The sequence below is a fragment of the Bufo gargarizans genome, chromosome 4 (genome assembly GCF_014858855.1).
Source record: "Bufo gargarizans isolate SCDJY-AF-19 chromosome 4, ASM1485885v1, whole genome shotgun sequence".
NCBI classification, from domain to species: domain Eukaryota; kingdom Metazoa; phylum Chordata; class Amphibia; order Anura; family Bufonidae; genus Bufo; species Bufo gargarizans.
In genome coordinates this window covers 77,864,904-77,879,556 of record NC_058083.1, presented here as the reverse complement: position 1 = coordinate 77,879,556, position 14,653 = coordinate 77,864,904, and the positions used below count along the sequence as shown (strand labels likewise).

Here is a 14,653-nt window from a genome sequence, read left to right as displayed (position 1 = left end):
CAGAGAACCCTTTTAACTGGGGAATAAGCAGAGCACATACACAGTGCCCTCCTTTTCATCCTTTCCACTGCAGATTCCTGGACTCCTTCGCCCATCCAAGATGGCCGCACTTCTTCTCAGGCTACCCGATGCTTACTGTGCATCGGCAGTCCAATACACTTCCTGCCCATCAGTCCCTGCTTTCGGATTGGTCAGCACTTCTCACATGAGCAGTGCTGGCCCATCCAAGGGCAGCAGGAAGTGTCCTAGGCTACCAAATTCATAGTGTTCATCAGGCAGTCTGAGAAGCAGTGCGGCCATCTTGGATGGTAGAAGAGGAGCCATGGAATTGGCGGGTCTGCAGCTGAAAAGATGAAAAAGAGGGTCACTTTGTACATGTTCTGTTCGTTCCTCAGCTAATATGAATTATTTTCTTGATCTGAAGGAACGCTTCAACCTGCAGCCAAATATGGGGCTTTCACAGAACAGGTCAGTCATCTTTTCAGAGGTTTGGCAGCTTTTCTTCCACACCCATGAAGTCTGGTCTCCACATCTCCTTTCTCAGAATACAATCGATAGGATATCGTTTTTCTCTGGGCTCCTTCTCCTCTCTTCTTCTCCCATCTTCTTCTCCAGTTGGGGGCCCTTTCTTCTTGCACCCTTTCTGCTGCCTTTTGGGTCAGTGACATACGTCTAGCATGTATACTGGCCCCATGATAAGTGGTTTCTTGAGCTTGGTCTTACAGTTTTTTTATGTTATGTGAACACTAAATATGCTTTACCTGTTTCAGGGGGATGCGGTGAGGGAACTTATGCTGCGCTTCCTGGGTGAACAAGCCGCCATGAAAAGACAGGTCTTCACCTCCAACTCGGTAGAACAGACCTTCCTGGGACTGAAACAGCTTCTTGTAAGTATACTGTAGGTCTTGTTGTTATGAACAGCTCGGACAGAAAGGCAGGGCTTGTATCGGGGTGAAGTCTAATGTCTTGTAGGACTTGCTCAGCTGAGTGTAATGGTAGCTTTCATTTAGAGACCCATTAAGCAGGGGTGGACCCAAGCCATTCTCTGCACCCTTACTCCTCCTACTTTCTCTGCCAGCCCCTCCTGGGCCGGGCCGGGCGAGATGACTATGCAGGGTCCTGACTCTGTCGGTCAAGAAGAGTGAGGCGCAAGGTGCAAAGAGTGGCTTGGGCCCACCCTCAGTGGAGTTTGCGTATGTATTAGGCTAGTTTCACATTAGCGGCAGGGGACTGGCAGGCTGTCCCGGCAGGTGAACAGCCTGTCGGCTTTGTCCTGCCGCTAGTTCACGCATGCCCCCGGACTACCGCTCCGTCCCTATTGACTATAATGGGGGCGGAGTGCCGGCGGCAGTACGGCAGCACGCGTCGAGAGGTGGCCGGACTAAAAGCACTGAATGCAGAAGTCCCCTGCCACTAGTGTAAAAGTACCCTTAAAAGTACTTTTGTCCCAGGTTGAAGCAATGGTATCATCACATTCAGCTGAGCTAGCCGTACAGGGCATTGTGCCTGGTGTAAAGGACTTTTCCAGGTGTTAGTTAGGTCATCAGTATTAGATTGGTGGGGGTTGAACACCCGGCACTCCCTCCGATCAGCTGTTTGAGGAGGCCATGCTGCTCTAGTGAGCACTGCAGCTTACCAAGCACAGCGTTGTCCTTTCAGATAGTGGCTGTGCTTGGTATTGCAGCTCAGCCCCATTCGCTTGAATGGGACTGAACTGCACACAGACCACGCAACTAATTAACGTGTGACATTGATGGCATAAGAAGAGGCCACAGCGTTGTTCTTTCCCTTTAATAATTTCTTGTTAGTGTAGTGAGCAGATTCAGGACCCTATTGTTCTACAGTTACCAGGACTGATAACTGGGCCACACTCCTAAAGCCTGTATTTAATTACACAGGCCGATTGAGCAAGCAATTGTCGGGAGGGAAACATTTTAAATATCTGCTAGCTAGCGAAGTAGACCACTGCTATTACATGCAGCAATCTCTGCAGTATGGGGAGCAACGATCGTTATGCCATCGCTTGTCCTCATGCTGTCTAGTGGATTGCCGGCGGCAGATCGGAATTAAACAACACGATCTGCTGTCAGCAAACTATTTGAAGCATGCTTAAAAATCAAAATTTCCTGATGAATGAGCATTTGCTCGTTAGCGATCATCTGCCGAAAAATCGTCTGGTATAATACAGCCGCTGGAGCTCATTGTACATGCATACTCACCCTGGAGACTTATTAGGTGGGCACTGGTCTAGGTTTATAAGATCTGTACATGTAACAGAGATGAAGTTGCAAAACGTCTGTGTAAGAACTACTCATCTCTTGCACATTAATTACAGGTTAGGCTGAGTTCACACTTGGTCAGTTTTTTCCATCAGTTATTGTGATCCAAAACCAGGTAGGTCAAAAACGCAGAACAGGTGCAAATCTTTCCATTAAACCTTATCTCTGAGTAGGCTTCAGTACTGGTTTTGGCTGAAAATAACTAATGTGTGATCTGGGCCTTAAGTTATTATTTATGTGCCTTAGGCCTCATGCACACGACCGTATGTATTTTGCGGTCGGCAAAAAACGGATCCGCAAAAAATACGGATGAAGTCCAGATGCATTCCATATTGTGCGGAACTGAGCAGCTGGCCCCTGATAGAACAGTACTATCCTTGTCCGTAATGCAGACAATAATAGGACATGTTCTATTTTTTTATTTCTTTTGCGGAACGGAAATACAGACAAACGGAAACAGAATGCACACGGAGTAACTTCCGTTTTCCAAAACTTCCCCAAAAAACGTAACGGGCACAGAAAGAATATACGTTTGTGTGCATAAGCCCTCATGTTGTATGTGATCTGTATCTTTATGTCTTCTACCATTGTTTAGTAAACCTTTTATTCACTTAGCCATTGTTTAAGCCTATTTATTCCCGTACCATAGAATCCACCGTAAAGCGTTTTTTATTATTCACAAAAATAATGTATCCTTGAAGATTATTCAGTTAATCTACCCCGCCCCTATGTTCTTGGAAACATCAGGTCAGACCTATTTCTCATTGTAAGGCAACTGTCACGGACGGTGTACAGGAAACAAGACAATGCAACATGCATATAATGTCACGGACGGTGTACAGGAAACAAGACAATGCAACATGCATATATGACTCACTGGATCCAAAGCTAAGGAACCAAAAGGGAGACCCCTGCACAAGACCTGGCACTTTCCCTGGCTGCTCAGCCTATGCAAAAATCCCAAAGGTGGATGGTTGCATATCCACGTACCTCGACTATATAACCCCTGAACACCCTACAATAGTGAGGGGACACGACCACCGGCTACCTACACCAGACACGGAGGGAGTCAGGGTCATCTGGGATCCAGCAAACAGAAAATAACAGATAAATATACAGCACTTAACTTAGTAGCAGACTGGGAAATAGGATCAGCATGCACACACACTCCAGGAAGAAGTATAAGCCGCCCAGTAATGCATTATGGGGAGGAATTTAAAGGGAAGCAATCGGTCCAACTACATGACAGCTGAGAGAGGCTAACGAGATGAGGAACTGAACACCACAACAAAGAAAACTCGAGGAGGTTTTGAAAGGCTTCTGTCAGAGCTTCTCATCTGTCTGGTTGTGACAGCAACTGGCTCTGGCATGTGCTAGCTCTGTTTGATATACAAGACTAAGCATGCTGATTAGGAGAGAATAAATACCTGTGTTTTTGTTTTTTTGAAAAATTACATTTTGGGATATGTATATGGTGCCATTTTATTTTAAGGACGCAGACTAAAAAAAAATTGCATCGTTCACATTCATTTTATTTTACGTTGTTCATTTTTTTTATTTTTTCAAAATGCATGTAAAATACTTGTTATGGCAGTATCAAATACGTTGGGATTGTATTGCAGTAGAATAAGATTGTCATGTAATTTACTCACATGAGCACTTTCTTGGCTTTTCATGCTGTAAGCTGAGAAAGCGGTCATGCGACTAAATCACTTGACCGCCACCATATTGCTTCCCATTTATGGGTAGGCCACAGTTTTGAAATATTTACATACACGGGCAGCCAGGGACCAGCCACTGAGGTGTGGTTAGCTCATGGGCATTTATGAAAAATTGTTATGAAGTGGCAACCCCATTTTTAAAGGCATTTTCTGGGCTCATGTTATGGAGGATCTATCCTCAGGATAGGTCATCAGTATCTGATCCTGGAAACCCCACTAGCCTCGCAATTTCAATATCTTCGGAAACACTGTTATTGTCAAAGTGAAGCGGCCATGCGGGGTTACTGCAGCTCAGCTGTCAAGACTGATTCCACAGAGTATTTATTCCTCCAAATTCCCCCATACTAAAGCCCATTCCATTTTGTACATGTCAGTTACTATATAATGGTATTATTCTCACCCATCGCTAACTAGCCTGCACTTTACAATCATTCTGCCCCTGTTCTCATAGAAATCCTCTCTCCATGCAGTGACTTCCTTGGGGCCCTGAGATTGGCTGCTGTATATCCGCCTCCGGACTGCCTAACGCAGACATGCGGTCCGGAGGCGGCGGCCCTGCGCAGAGTCACGCATATATGCGTCATCTCGCGAGGGTCGGGATTTCCTGTGAACGCGCGCACACAGGCGCGCGCGCTCACAGGAACGGAAGGTAAGCGAGTGGATCTCCAGCCTGCCAGCGGCGATCGCTCGCTGGCAGGCTGGAGATCTGATTTTTTTTTTAACCCCTAACAGGTATATTAGACGCTGTTTTGATAACAGCGTCTAATATACCTGCTACCTGGTCCTCTGGTGGTCCCTTTTGTTACGATCGACCACCAGAGGACACAGGTAGGTCAGTAAAGTCGCACCAAACACTACACTACACCCCCCCCCCCCCCCCCCGTCACTTATTAACCCCTTATTAACCCATGATCACCCCATCTAAACTCCCTGATCTCCCCCCTGTCATTGATCACCCCCCTGTCATTGATCACCCCCCTGTCAGGCTCCATTCAGACATCTTTTTGGCCCAAGTTAGCGGAAATATATATATTTTTTTGTTTGTTTTTTCTTACAAAGTCTCATATTCCACTAACTTGTGTCAAAAAATAAAATCTCACATGAACTCGCCATACCCCTCACAGAATCCAAATGCGTAAACATTTTTAGACATTTATATTCCAGACTTCTTCTCACGCTTTAGGGCCCCTAAAAAGCCAGGGCAGTATAAATACCCCACATGTGACCCCATTTCGGAAAGAAGACACCCCAAGGTATTCCGTGAGGGGTATATTGAGTCCATGAAAGATTGAAATTTTTGTCCTAAGTTAGCGGAAAGTGAGACTTTGTGAGAAAAAAAAACAAAAAAAATCAATTTCTGCTAAAAAAAAATTTTTGACCAAGATAAATATCTTGGTCAAATGCCAACTTTGTATAAAAAAATGGGAAAAGTTGTCTTTTGCCAAGATATTTCTCTCACCCAGCATGGGTATATGTAAAATGACACCCCAAAACACATTCCCCAACTTCTCCTGAGTACGGCGATACCAGATGTGTGACACTTTTTTGCAGCCAAGGTGGGCAAAGGGGCACATATTCCAAAGTGCACCTTTCGGATTTCGCAGGCCATTTTTTACACATTTTGATTGCAAAGTACTTCTCACACATTTGGGCCCCTAAATTGCCAGGGCAGTATAACTACCCCACAAGTGACCCCATTTTGGAAAGAAGATACCCCAAGGTATTCCGTGAGGGGCATGGCGAGTTCCTAGAATTTTTTTTTTTTTTGTCGCAAGTTAGTGGAATATGAGACTTTGTAAGAAAAAAAAAAAATTAAAATAAAATCATCATTTTCCGCTAACTTGTGACAAAAAATAAAAAGTTCTATGAACTCACTATGCCCATCAGCGAATACCTTAGGGTGTCTACTTTCCGAAATGGGGTCATTTGTGGGGTTTTTCTACTGTCTGGGCATTGTAGAACCTCAGGAATCATGACAGGTGCTCAGAAAGTCAGAGCTGCTTCAAAAAGCGGAAATTCACATTTTTGTACCATAGTTTGTAAACGCTATAACTTTTACCCAAACCATTTTTTTTTGCCCAAACTTTTTTTTATCAAAGACATGTAGAACAATAAATTTAGCGAAAAATTTATATATGGATGTCGTTATTTTTGCAAAATTTTACAGCTGAAAGTGAAAAATGTCATTTTTTTGCCAAAAAATCGTTAAATTTCGATTAATAACAAAAAAAAAAATGTCAGCAGCAATAAAATACCACCAAATGAAAGCTCTATTAGTGAGAAGAAAAGGAGGTAAAATTCATTTGGGTGGTAAGTTGCATGACCGAGCGATAAACGGTGAAAGTAGTGTAGTGCAGAAGTGTAAAAAGTGGCCTGGTCATTAAGGGGGTTTTAGCTAGCGGGGCTGAAGTGGATATAAAGACTATCTGAAGAGGCAGAGCTGCAGGGGGAGGGGAGGGGCAGCAGCCTGAACCAATGATGAGACAGGTGTGTCTCAGACTACCTCAGACTTCCTGTAGGCATTGCACTGTAGGTAGTCACAGATGGACCTGAGCTACAGGTGTAGCCACCATTATTTTGACATTACAGTAATACAACAAATAACGTTAAAATGACACATTTTGTTACGGTGTTCACCACATAGGAGATTTTTATTTTTTTTTTTTTTTTATTTTATTTTTTTAATCTTTTTATAGTTTGGACTTTTCGGACGTGGCAATATGTTTATTTATTTATTGCTTATATATTTTATATGTAAAATTGGGAAAAGCGGTGATCTATACTTAATATTTTGGGGGGGGGGGGGGTTAACTTTTTTTTTGTACTTTTTATTTAATGACTATTTCCCCCCTTAGGGGCCAGAACCTGGGATCTATTCATCCTAATAGAGAGCTCTATCAGGGTGAATAGGACTTTACACTGTCCCTGCCTCCCTGTGCATAGTACACACAGCAGCAGGGAGCTTACCATGGCAACCAGGGCTTCAGTAGCATCCTGGCTGACATGGTAACCGATCGGAGCCCCAAGATTACACTGCTGGGACTCCGATCGGAAGCTGCCACTGCACCACCAATGAGGAGAAGGGGACCCTGTGGCCACTGCCACCAATGATTTTAACAGTGGGGGGGGGGGGGCGCACTGTGCCACCAATGATTTTAATACTGGGGGGTGGGGTTGAGGGTACACTGTGCCACCCATGATGTTAATACTGTGGGGTGGGGGCGCTGTGTATGGCAGTGTCGGGCGGGCGCCGTGTATGGCAGCAGTGGTCTTATGTTTAGTGTAACACCTTACGATGGATAGATGTAAAGTTGTCTACATTTATTTCTGCACGGGAGACTAGCAATGGTTTCTCTGCAGAGATATCCGCCTCATAACAGTATGTGGGCCTATGCATTATATATGTACTCCTCCTCGGCTAAAAATACTCCTCAAAATTGTTAAGAGGAGTATTTTTACTCTTCTGGAAAAAATGTAGTGCGACCTTCGGTCAGGGAGCACTGTGATAAAACACTGTGGCTGGCATAGTCAGGGGGGCATTATGGATGCTAACGTGATGAGGCACTGTGTCTGTCATAATCAGTTGGCACTGTGGCTGGCATAGTCAGGAGGCACTTCAACTGGCATAGTTAGCGGACATTATTCCTGCTACTGTGATTGGGCAATGTGTCTGGGAAGACTGGCTAGCAGTGTTATGAGGCACTGCCTTTTGTGCTGTCTGGACTGTCTCACCCATAGGAAAGAAACTGTAAAAATTTTATTTTTTACTTTTATGTTTTTAATTGTGCGTCTTATTGTCTGAAAAATACGGTGGATGTGCGCCATTAGCTAACCCAACCCTACGATGTGTCTTGTAGACCTGGTAAAGCTTTAACCAGGAGAGTCTCATGGTGATCACCATCTGTAGGGAATAGGATAACCCTCTGAAATCATGGTTAATGAGCAGAGGTTATTAGACTGCAGATAAACATCTACTGCAGTGAAGCTAGACTTTCATTGTTTTTGCATTTTTTTATTTTTATTTTTTTATTGTATGATTTTTAGATGGAATTGACTGTTTATTTCTTTATTCCCTTAGTCCTTTGTTGCACACAAGGCAGTCTGGAGTTCAGCTGCTATGCAGAGGGCTAGAAACATACAGGATGCAATAAGGAGAGTTATGAAATATTAAGAAATCTGCTTTGAGTCATGAGGGCGTCTGGGTATACGGTGACCTGGATTTGATGCTTGCTGTATTAGTGTGAGGCTCACCGCTGTGCATAAACATCATCCATTTATTTGTTCTCTGCCCTATTTTTCCGCCTCTTGTCTGGTGTGCACCGAGTCCCGCTGCGTTTTATGCTCTCATCCATAATCCCCAGGCAGCTGCCGCGTTTTCTCTACCATGTATTGAAATACAGCCGTCATTACTACTTGTGTGCTACTTTGACTTTTCTGTTTTCTTGTTCCGGTTTCCATTGTAATGTTTAAGGATAAGCAGGTTTAGATTTGTTCTTAAAGGGGGTTATCCCATGACTAATGTAAAAAATTAAAATCAGACATCATATAGTACATGACAATCTCTTTCTAACAAAGCTAGAACCAGCCCTGTATCTGTATGATCTCCCCATTCATTGCTCTGCTAGATTTATATCAAGCTGACAGCTCAAGGGGAGTGTCTTTTCTGCTGAAGCTCAGGGGGCGTGTCTCAGCTCTCCCTATCACAGCTCAGGAGGCGTGTCTCAGCTCTCCCTATCACAGCTCAGGAGGCAGTTGAAGGATGAAACTGAGCATGTGCGGCCTTCTCAGTGAGCAGGTCAAAGAAATAAGAAAAAAAAAAACATTAGGTGGTTACAGATACATTTTATAGAGTAACTCAGTGGCTATGCAACATTTATAATTACATGTAATTACAAAAGTATTCAGATCCAGGTGCTGGTTTAAAAACTGTAGAATATTTTTTGCCGGACAACCCCTTTAACAGAAGAAGCAGATTTTGTTTAATACATTTCCTAAACTGGCCATTTGTTCTGGGGTAATTGTAGGCAAATCTTCCTAATTTTGGCGTAAATGACAGAAATGTACATGATCTGGAGCAGCCGGAGGATGCTCTTAAATTATGGCGCCTCCTTAGGCTTCACAGGGAGATATCAAAACCAGTTTTTATAAATGACCCCCACTATCCCCAAGAATTGCCCATTTTATCTAAATAATCAAAACTACCTGGACCTATTTTTATTTAACCTCTTCCCACCAAAGCCATTTTGGATCAAACCCTGAGCCCCATTTTTCAAATCTGACACGGGTCATTTTATGTGGTAAAAACTTTGGAAAGCTTTTATTTATTCAAGTGATTCTGAGATTCATTATTATATTTTTTTTTATTTTTTTTGTCGTGACGTTGGGGGAGATTTATTACATAATGGCGGTTTGAATTTGCCCTGGCGTGAGATTTGCCGCAATAATTAAGAGACACACACCTCTTTAATGATTGTGGTGCTTGTCAGGTAACCTATGCACTAAAACTGAAATCCTGAACGAGAGTAGATTTCTGGGGTGATGTGCCCGTTATCTGGCTCACATGTTTTTAAAGGGAATCTGTCACCATGCAGATGTAATGAAATCTGCCAGCAGGGGGAGCTGAGCAGATTGATGGATTCAGTAGGAAAAGATTCAGCATGACTTATATTTTATTCCTGTAAATTCCTGCTCATTCTGACCTTTGAAGTTCAGGAGGTGGTCCTATCAGTGAGTGTTACCTATACACTTCTGTATATGGTCCACCATTCACAGTAGGTGATATCGCAGCTTATCTCCTCCCTCCTGACCTCTGCACAGGTCACAGAGCATGCCTAGAAGACTCTCCCATAGAAGTCAATGAGGTCCCCTCCTGGACTATTGTGTCTATGGTATGGCCCGTGGGGCTTCTGTTAAGCATATCTCTAAATGCTGTTAGAAACACCTCAGGCAAGATGGCCGCCTCCTTAATCACGTTCAGGAAATAAATCCTCCGGGGCATTGTGTGGCTTCTGGCCACTATAGCAACCATCGGCACCCCACAATCACATCACAGGGACCCCCCTTCCTTTGTCAATTCACTTAGATGCCACATTTGCTATTGACTTGGGCATCCAGCAGGTTAAACTGCTGGGATTGCTGCTGTCTCCAATGAGTTGCAGCAACTGAGCCCTGAATCCATAGGTGTGTTAATATCAAGATGGTTCCCCTGTCTACTGATGTGGAACTGGTGCACCAATCAATTGTGACTCACCCGATCACTAATAAATAGAATTATACAGTAAATGATGGGCACGCGCTATCTGGAATCAACTCAAGCTGGCAGTAGTTGTAGGAAAAAACCACATGTATGATAAAAGGCCATCACAAATACAAATACAAAAGATAAAAATAGATAGTCAATTGCCGTCCATGGAGTCCCACGTGGTTTTCGGCACAAACTGATCTTGCCTCCGTGTCTTCTGCTAGTAACAAATGTTACAACCGCGCTGCTTCCCTGTATGAACCAGGGGATCGATCGGCGTCTCGCATGCTCAATGGGTCCGGAGCTGAACAGCCTGCTACATGCTTATGTTCTTGGTAGTTGATCCTTCATATCCTGTTCATGTAGATTTTGGAGCGCTCCATTTATTTACACATCATATATGTCCTTATGAGGGTACTTGCATTGGGAGGTATTCGCAGCTTTGAACTTGCTCATTCTTCAGTGGTTATTTCACCTATGCTCCACGTACCCTTAAATACCCTCTCATACGTATATTATGAAGGTTACATCACAAAATTGTGGTGGCTCTTCTCCATCCACATGGTTCTTCATTTGTTCTATAGCAATCTCGTTATCAATTTCTCATTAATGATTGATGTGGTATTATTTGTAACAACACTATTAGAACTAATTTGTGGGCCAAGGTGGGCACGCAAACGCATATTAATCGCATGCGGTTTGTGTGCGATTTCTAGTAGAGACCTTTATTCAGTAGTTAGATTTCTCAGTTATTATGTAGTTTCACAGCTTATATCCAAGAAGTATTTACTACTGATTGACGCACCATAGACACCACTACTAAAAAAGGAGAAAAATGAATCGTGACAATGAAAAAAATAAAAACAATGAAAAAATCCAAAAAACAAATGATAGAACATATCATACTCATTGACATCAATTTTATCCACATATATCATGTATTATATTTGCGATTTACATGCGGTATTTGGATGTCTTATGTTTTTCGAAGGGAGATATTCTTTTATTACTGGAAATTTTCTTTTTCTTGTCTATAAAAGAGATTGTTTCGTTCACCTACGCCATTTCAAATGATTTATTTATGTTTGTATTTATATGGAGGTCAGTATCGAGGACGCTAATGAGTGGGGGCCACCCACCGAGGAGAGATCCGTACACCAACTGGATGACCCGATATCTCGTCGGTGGAGGGCACCCACCCTTTATCTACAGGAATCCGAAGACTTCAAGTTCGGCATTGAGGCCTGCAGGTAAGAGGGCGTTGAATTAAAAAATCCTTCTAGATTCTAATCTAGACATTCTGCTTATATGGTCCCCTCCCTCCAGTGTCTGTCTACTTTTTCAAGCGCTACAAAAATGAGACCTGTCGGATCTTGATTGTGATAATTTGAAATGGTTTGAGAAAGTATTTTTGTCCTATCCATTCTGAATGTTATTTACGTGTTCTGCAATCCTTTTCTGTCCTCTTGGTCCTGCCTACATACTGTTTGTGGCAAGGGCACTGAATGATGTAGATAACGTTCATGGAGTTACACGTTAGGAACTCCAAAAAAAATAGTGTATATCAAATAGTGGTTGATGTTATCTTCATAATTTTATCTTCTTAATTTTTCTTGGAAATAGTAATTTAGCAATTTTTACATAAGCCGCACCTATAGAAGCCAGTTGGCCCCACCCACTTTTGAATGGATTGGTCTTTAAGACCTAAATTGGGAGCCTTTGTGAAGGCTATTTGAGGTGTGTTAGGGACCAACAGGCCTATAGTTTTATCTTTTAAGATATAGACCCAGTGTTTTCTGATGATTTGTTGAATTTTTCTATATTGTGTATTGAACGGTAAAATTATTTGCATTGTATCATTTTTAGACTCCTTTGTTACTACAGTATCCTCATTAAAAAAATGTTTGTCTGTCCATGCTGCAAACTTTCATTAGGGATCTTTCTACCAAGGTTACTGTAGATTTTTTTTCTTTAAAAATTGGTCCTTCCTAACAATAATAATAATAATAATAATACTAAACAAGAAATAGAAGCTATTAAACAACTCCAAACACAGAAACAGTCATCCGTCCCGCCAATAAGAGCGGAGAAATTGTCATTTTGGAAGCAGATAAATACAGTAAAGCAGTGTTTCCCAACCAGTGTGCCTCCCAGCATGCCCGGACAGCCTTTGGTTGTGCGGGCATGCTGGGAGTTGTAGTTTTGCAACAGCTGGAGGCACACTGGTTGGGAAACACTGCAGTAAAGAATGCAAAAGACAATTAGACGAAATGGCATATAAGAAATAAAAAAAAATATCCTACTAAAGAATACTATTTAAAATTGGTTGAATATTGTAACAAAGGTCTACAAAAAGGTATTTTATCAGAACAGGAGTACAAGTTTATACTCCATACACAACAAAGGCTACCTGTTTTTTATTGTATACTAAAATTACGTAAAAATCAACAAGATCCGCCTGGCCATCCAATTATTTCAGGAATAGGCTCTCACCTCAAATTTGTCACAATACATAGACAAATTAGTGCAACCTACAGTGAAAAGAACACCAACATATATTAAAGACACTACACAAATCATTCGACCAATGGAAGATTTAGATTTTAAACCTCATTGGATCATAGGTACGCTAGATGTACATTCTTTATACACCATGATCAATCATCAACGGGGAATAGAAGCAATGAAAGCACAATTACAAATGGATAATCAATTATTATTTGGCAGAGGTTGTTCTGTTTATTTTAACCCACAATAATTTTTTCTTTGAATCAAGAGTTTTACTTGCAGACGCAGGGTACTGCCATGGGCACCAGGTTTACCCCAAGCTATGCCAATTTATTCATGGCACAATGGAAATACCAATTCATTCTTCCCAAGCTGGGGGCAGACCTGGTGCTCTGGCAATGTTATATAGATGATGTAATTTTCATGTGGCAAAAATGAAGTGAAGGAACTTTAACAATTCCTGGAGGATATAAAAAGGAAACACATATATTCTACAATTCACATCTAATATTTACAACTCCTCAATAGAATTCCTAGATCTTCAGATTACTATAGAAAAAGATAATTTAGTCTGTAAACCCTATCATAAACCTAGTCTAAATAATATATACAACCCCCCATACGTTGCCTGGACTCCAAAAGCTGCAGGTCCCAAAAGGTGACGTGGGTCAAGTTCACACAGTCAAATAATGCGTTTTGGGTAGGACCACGCTATTACAAGATTACCGGACACCTTCTTTATATCACAGGATTTTTTCATCAGCCGATATGGACATAGAAGACACTCTCCACCAATACGCTTCCTTCCTACAAGACGGCAAGCAAGAACTTGTACAGCAGATGTAAAACGTAGAGGATAATCGATCTCCACCAATAGGCTTCCCTCCTCCAACACCGCCTATGGGAAACCAAAAAGGTTGCACTGATAGTGATGTACTGACTTCTCCGCTTCACATAAAAACATTATACTCACAAACTTGTGTACAGCATATCAGACAGAGTAGAAAAGGTCATTTCATAGCCCGACACAGGTTTCGCTTTCACGCTTCGTCAGAGGTGATCTCGGGTCAGGCTATGAAATGACCTTTTCTCCTATGTCTGATATGCTGTACACAAGTTTGTGTTTGTGAGTATAATGTTTTTATGTGAAGCAGAGAAGTCCTACCCAAAACGCATTGCCTATCATAAACCTGTTACTAGAAAGAGTTACATTTTGTATACAAGCTGTCATCTGCCTAGATGGCTTCTAAACATACTATTAGGACAATTTCGTCGAATTAAACGCAACTGTACCAACGAACACAAATTTAAAGAGGCTCAAAAAATGAAGGACCAATTTTTAAAGAAATAATATCCAGTAACCTTGGTAGAAAGATCCCAAATGAAAGTTCGCAGAATGGACAGAAAAACATTTTTTAATGAGGATTCTGTAGTAACGAATGAATCTAAAAAATGATACAATGCGAATAATTTTACCATTTAATACTTAATATAGAAAAATTCAACAAATCATCAGAAAACACTGGCACTACATCTTAAAAGATAAAACTATAGGCCGGTTGGTCCCTACCACGCCTCAAATGGCCTTCACAAAGGCTCCCAATTTAGGTCTTAAAGTAGCACCTTCTTTTAAAATGGGAGACCAATGCATTCAAAAGTGGGTGGGACTAACTGGCTTCCATAGGTGTGGCGTATGTAAAAATGGTAAAACGACTTCATTTCCAAGAAAAATTATGAAGATCACATCAACCACTAATTCATATGCACAAAACATTAATGAGTTCCTAACGTGTAACTCCACGAACGTTATCCACATCATTCAGTGTCCTTGCCACAAAGGACAGAAAAGGATTGCAGAACACATAAATAACATCAAGAATGGATATGACAAACATACTTTATCG

General features: G+C 41.9%; 1 protein-coding gene across 1 annotated transcript in view; it reads left to right on the top strand.

The window, feature by feature from the left end:
• TRAPPC12 (trafficking protein particle complex subunit 12) overlaps positions 1–14,653 on the top strand; it is a 113,377-nt gene that overhangs the window by 16,727 nt on the left and 81,997 nt on the right. The window contains 1 exon segment of the mRNA XM_044291251.1: positions 771–887. Coding sequence (XP_044147186.1) covers positions 771–887 — 117 coding nt within the window.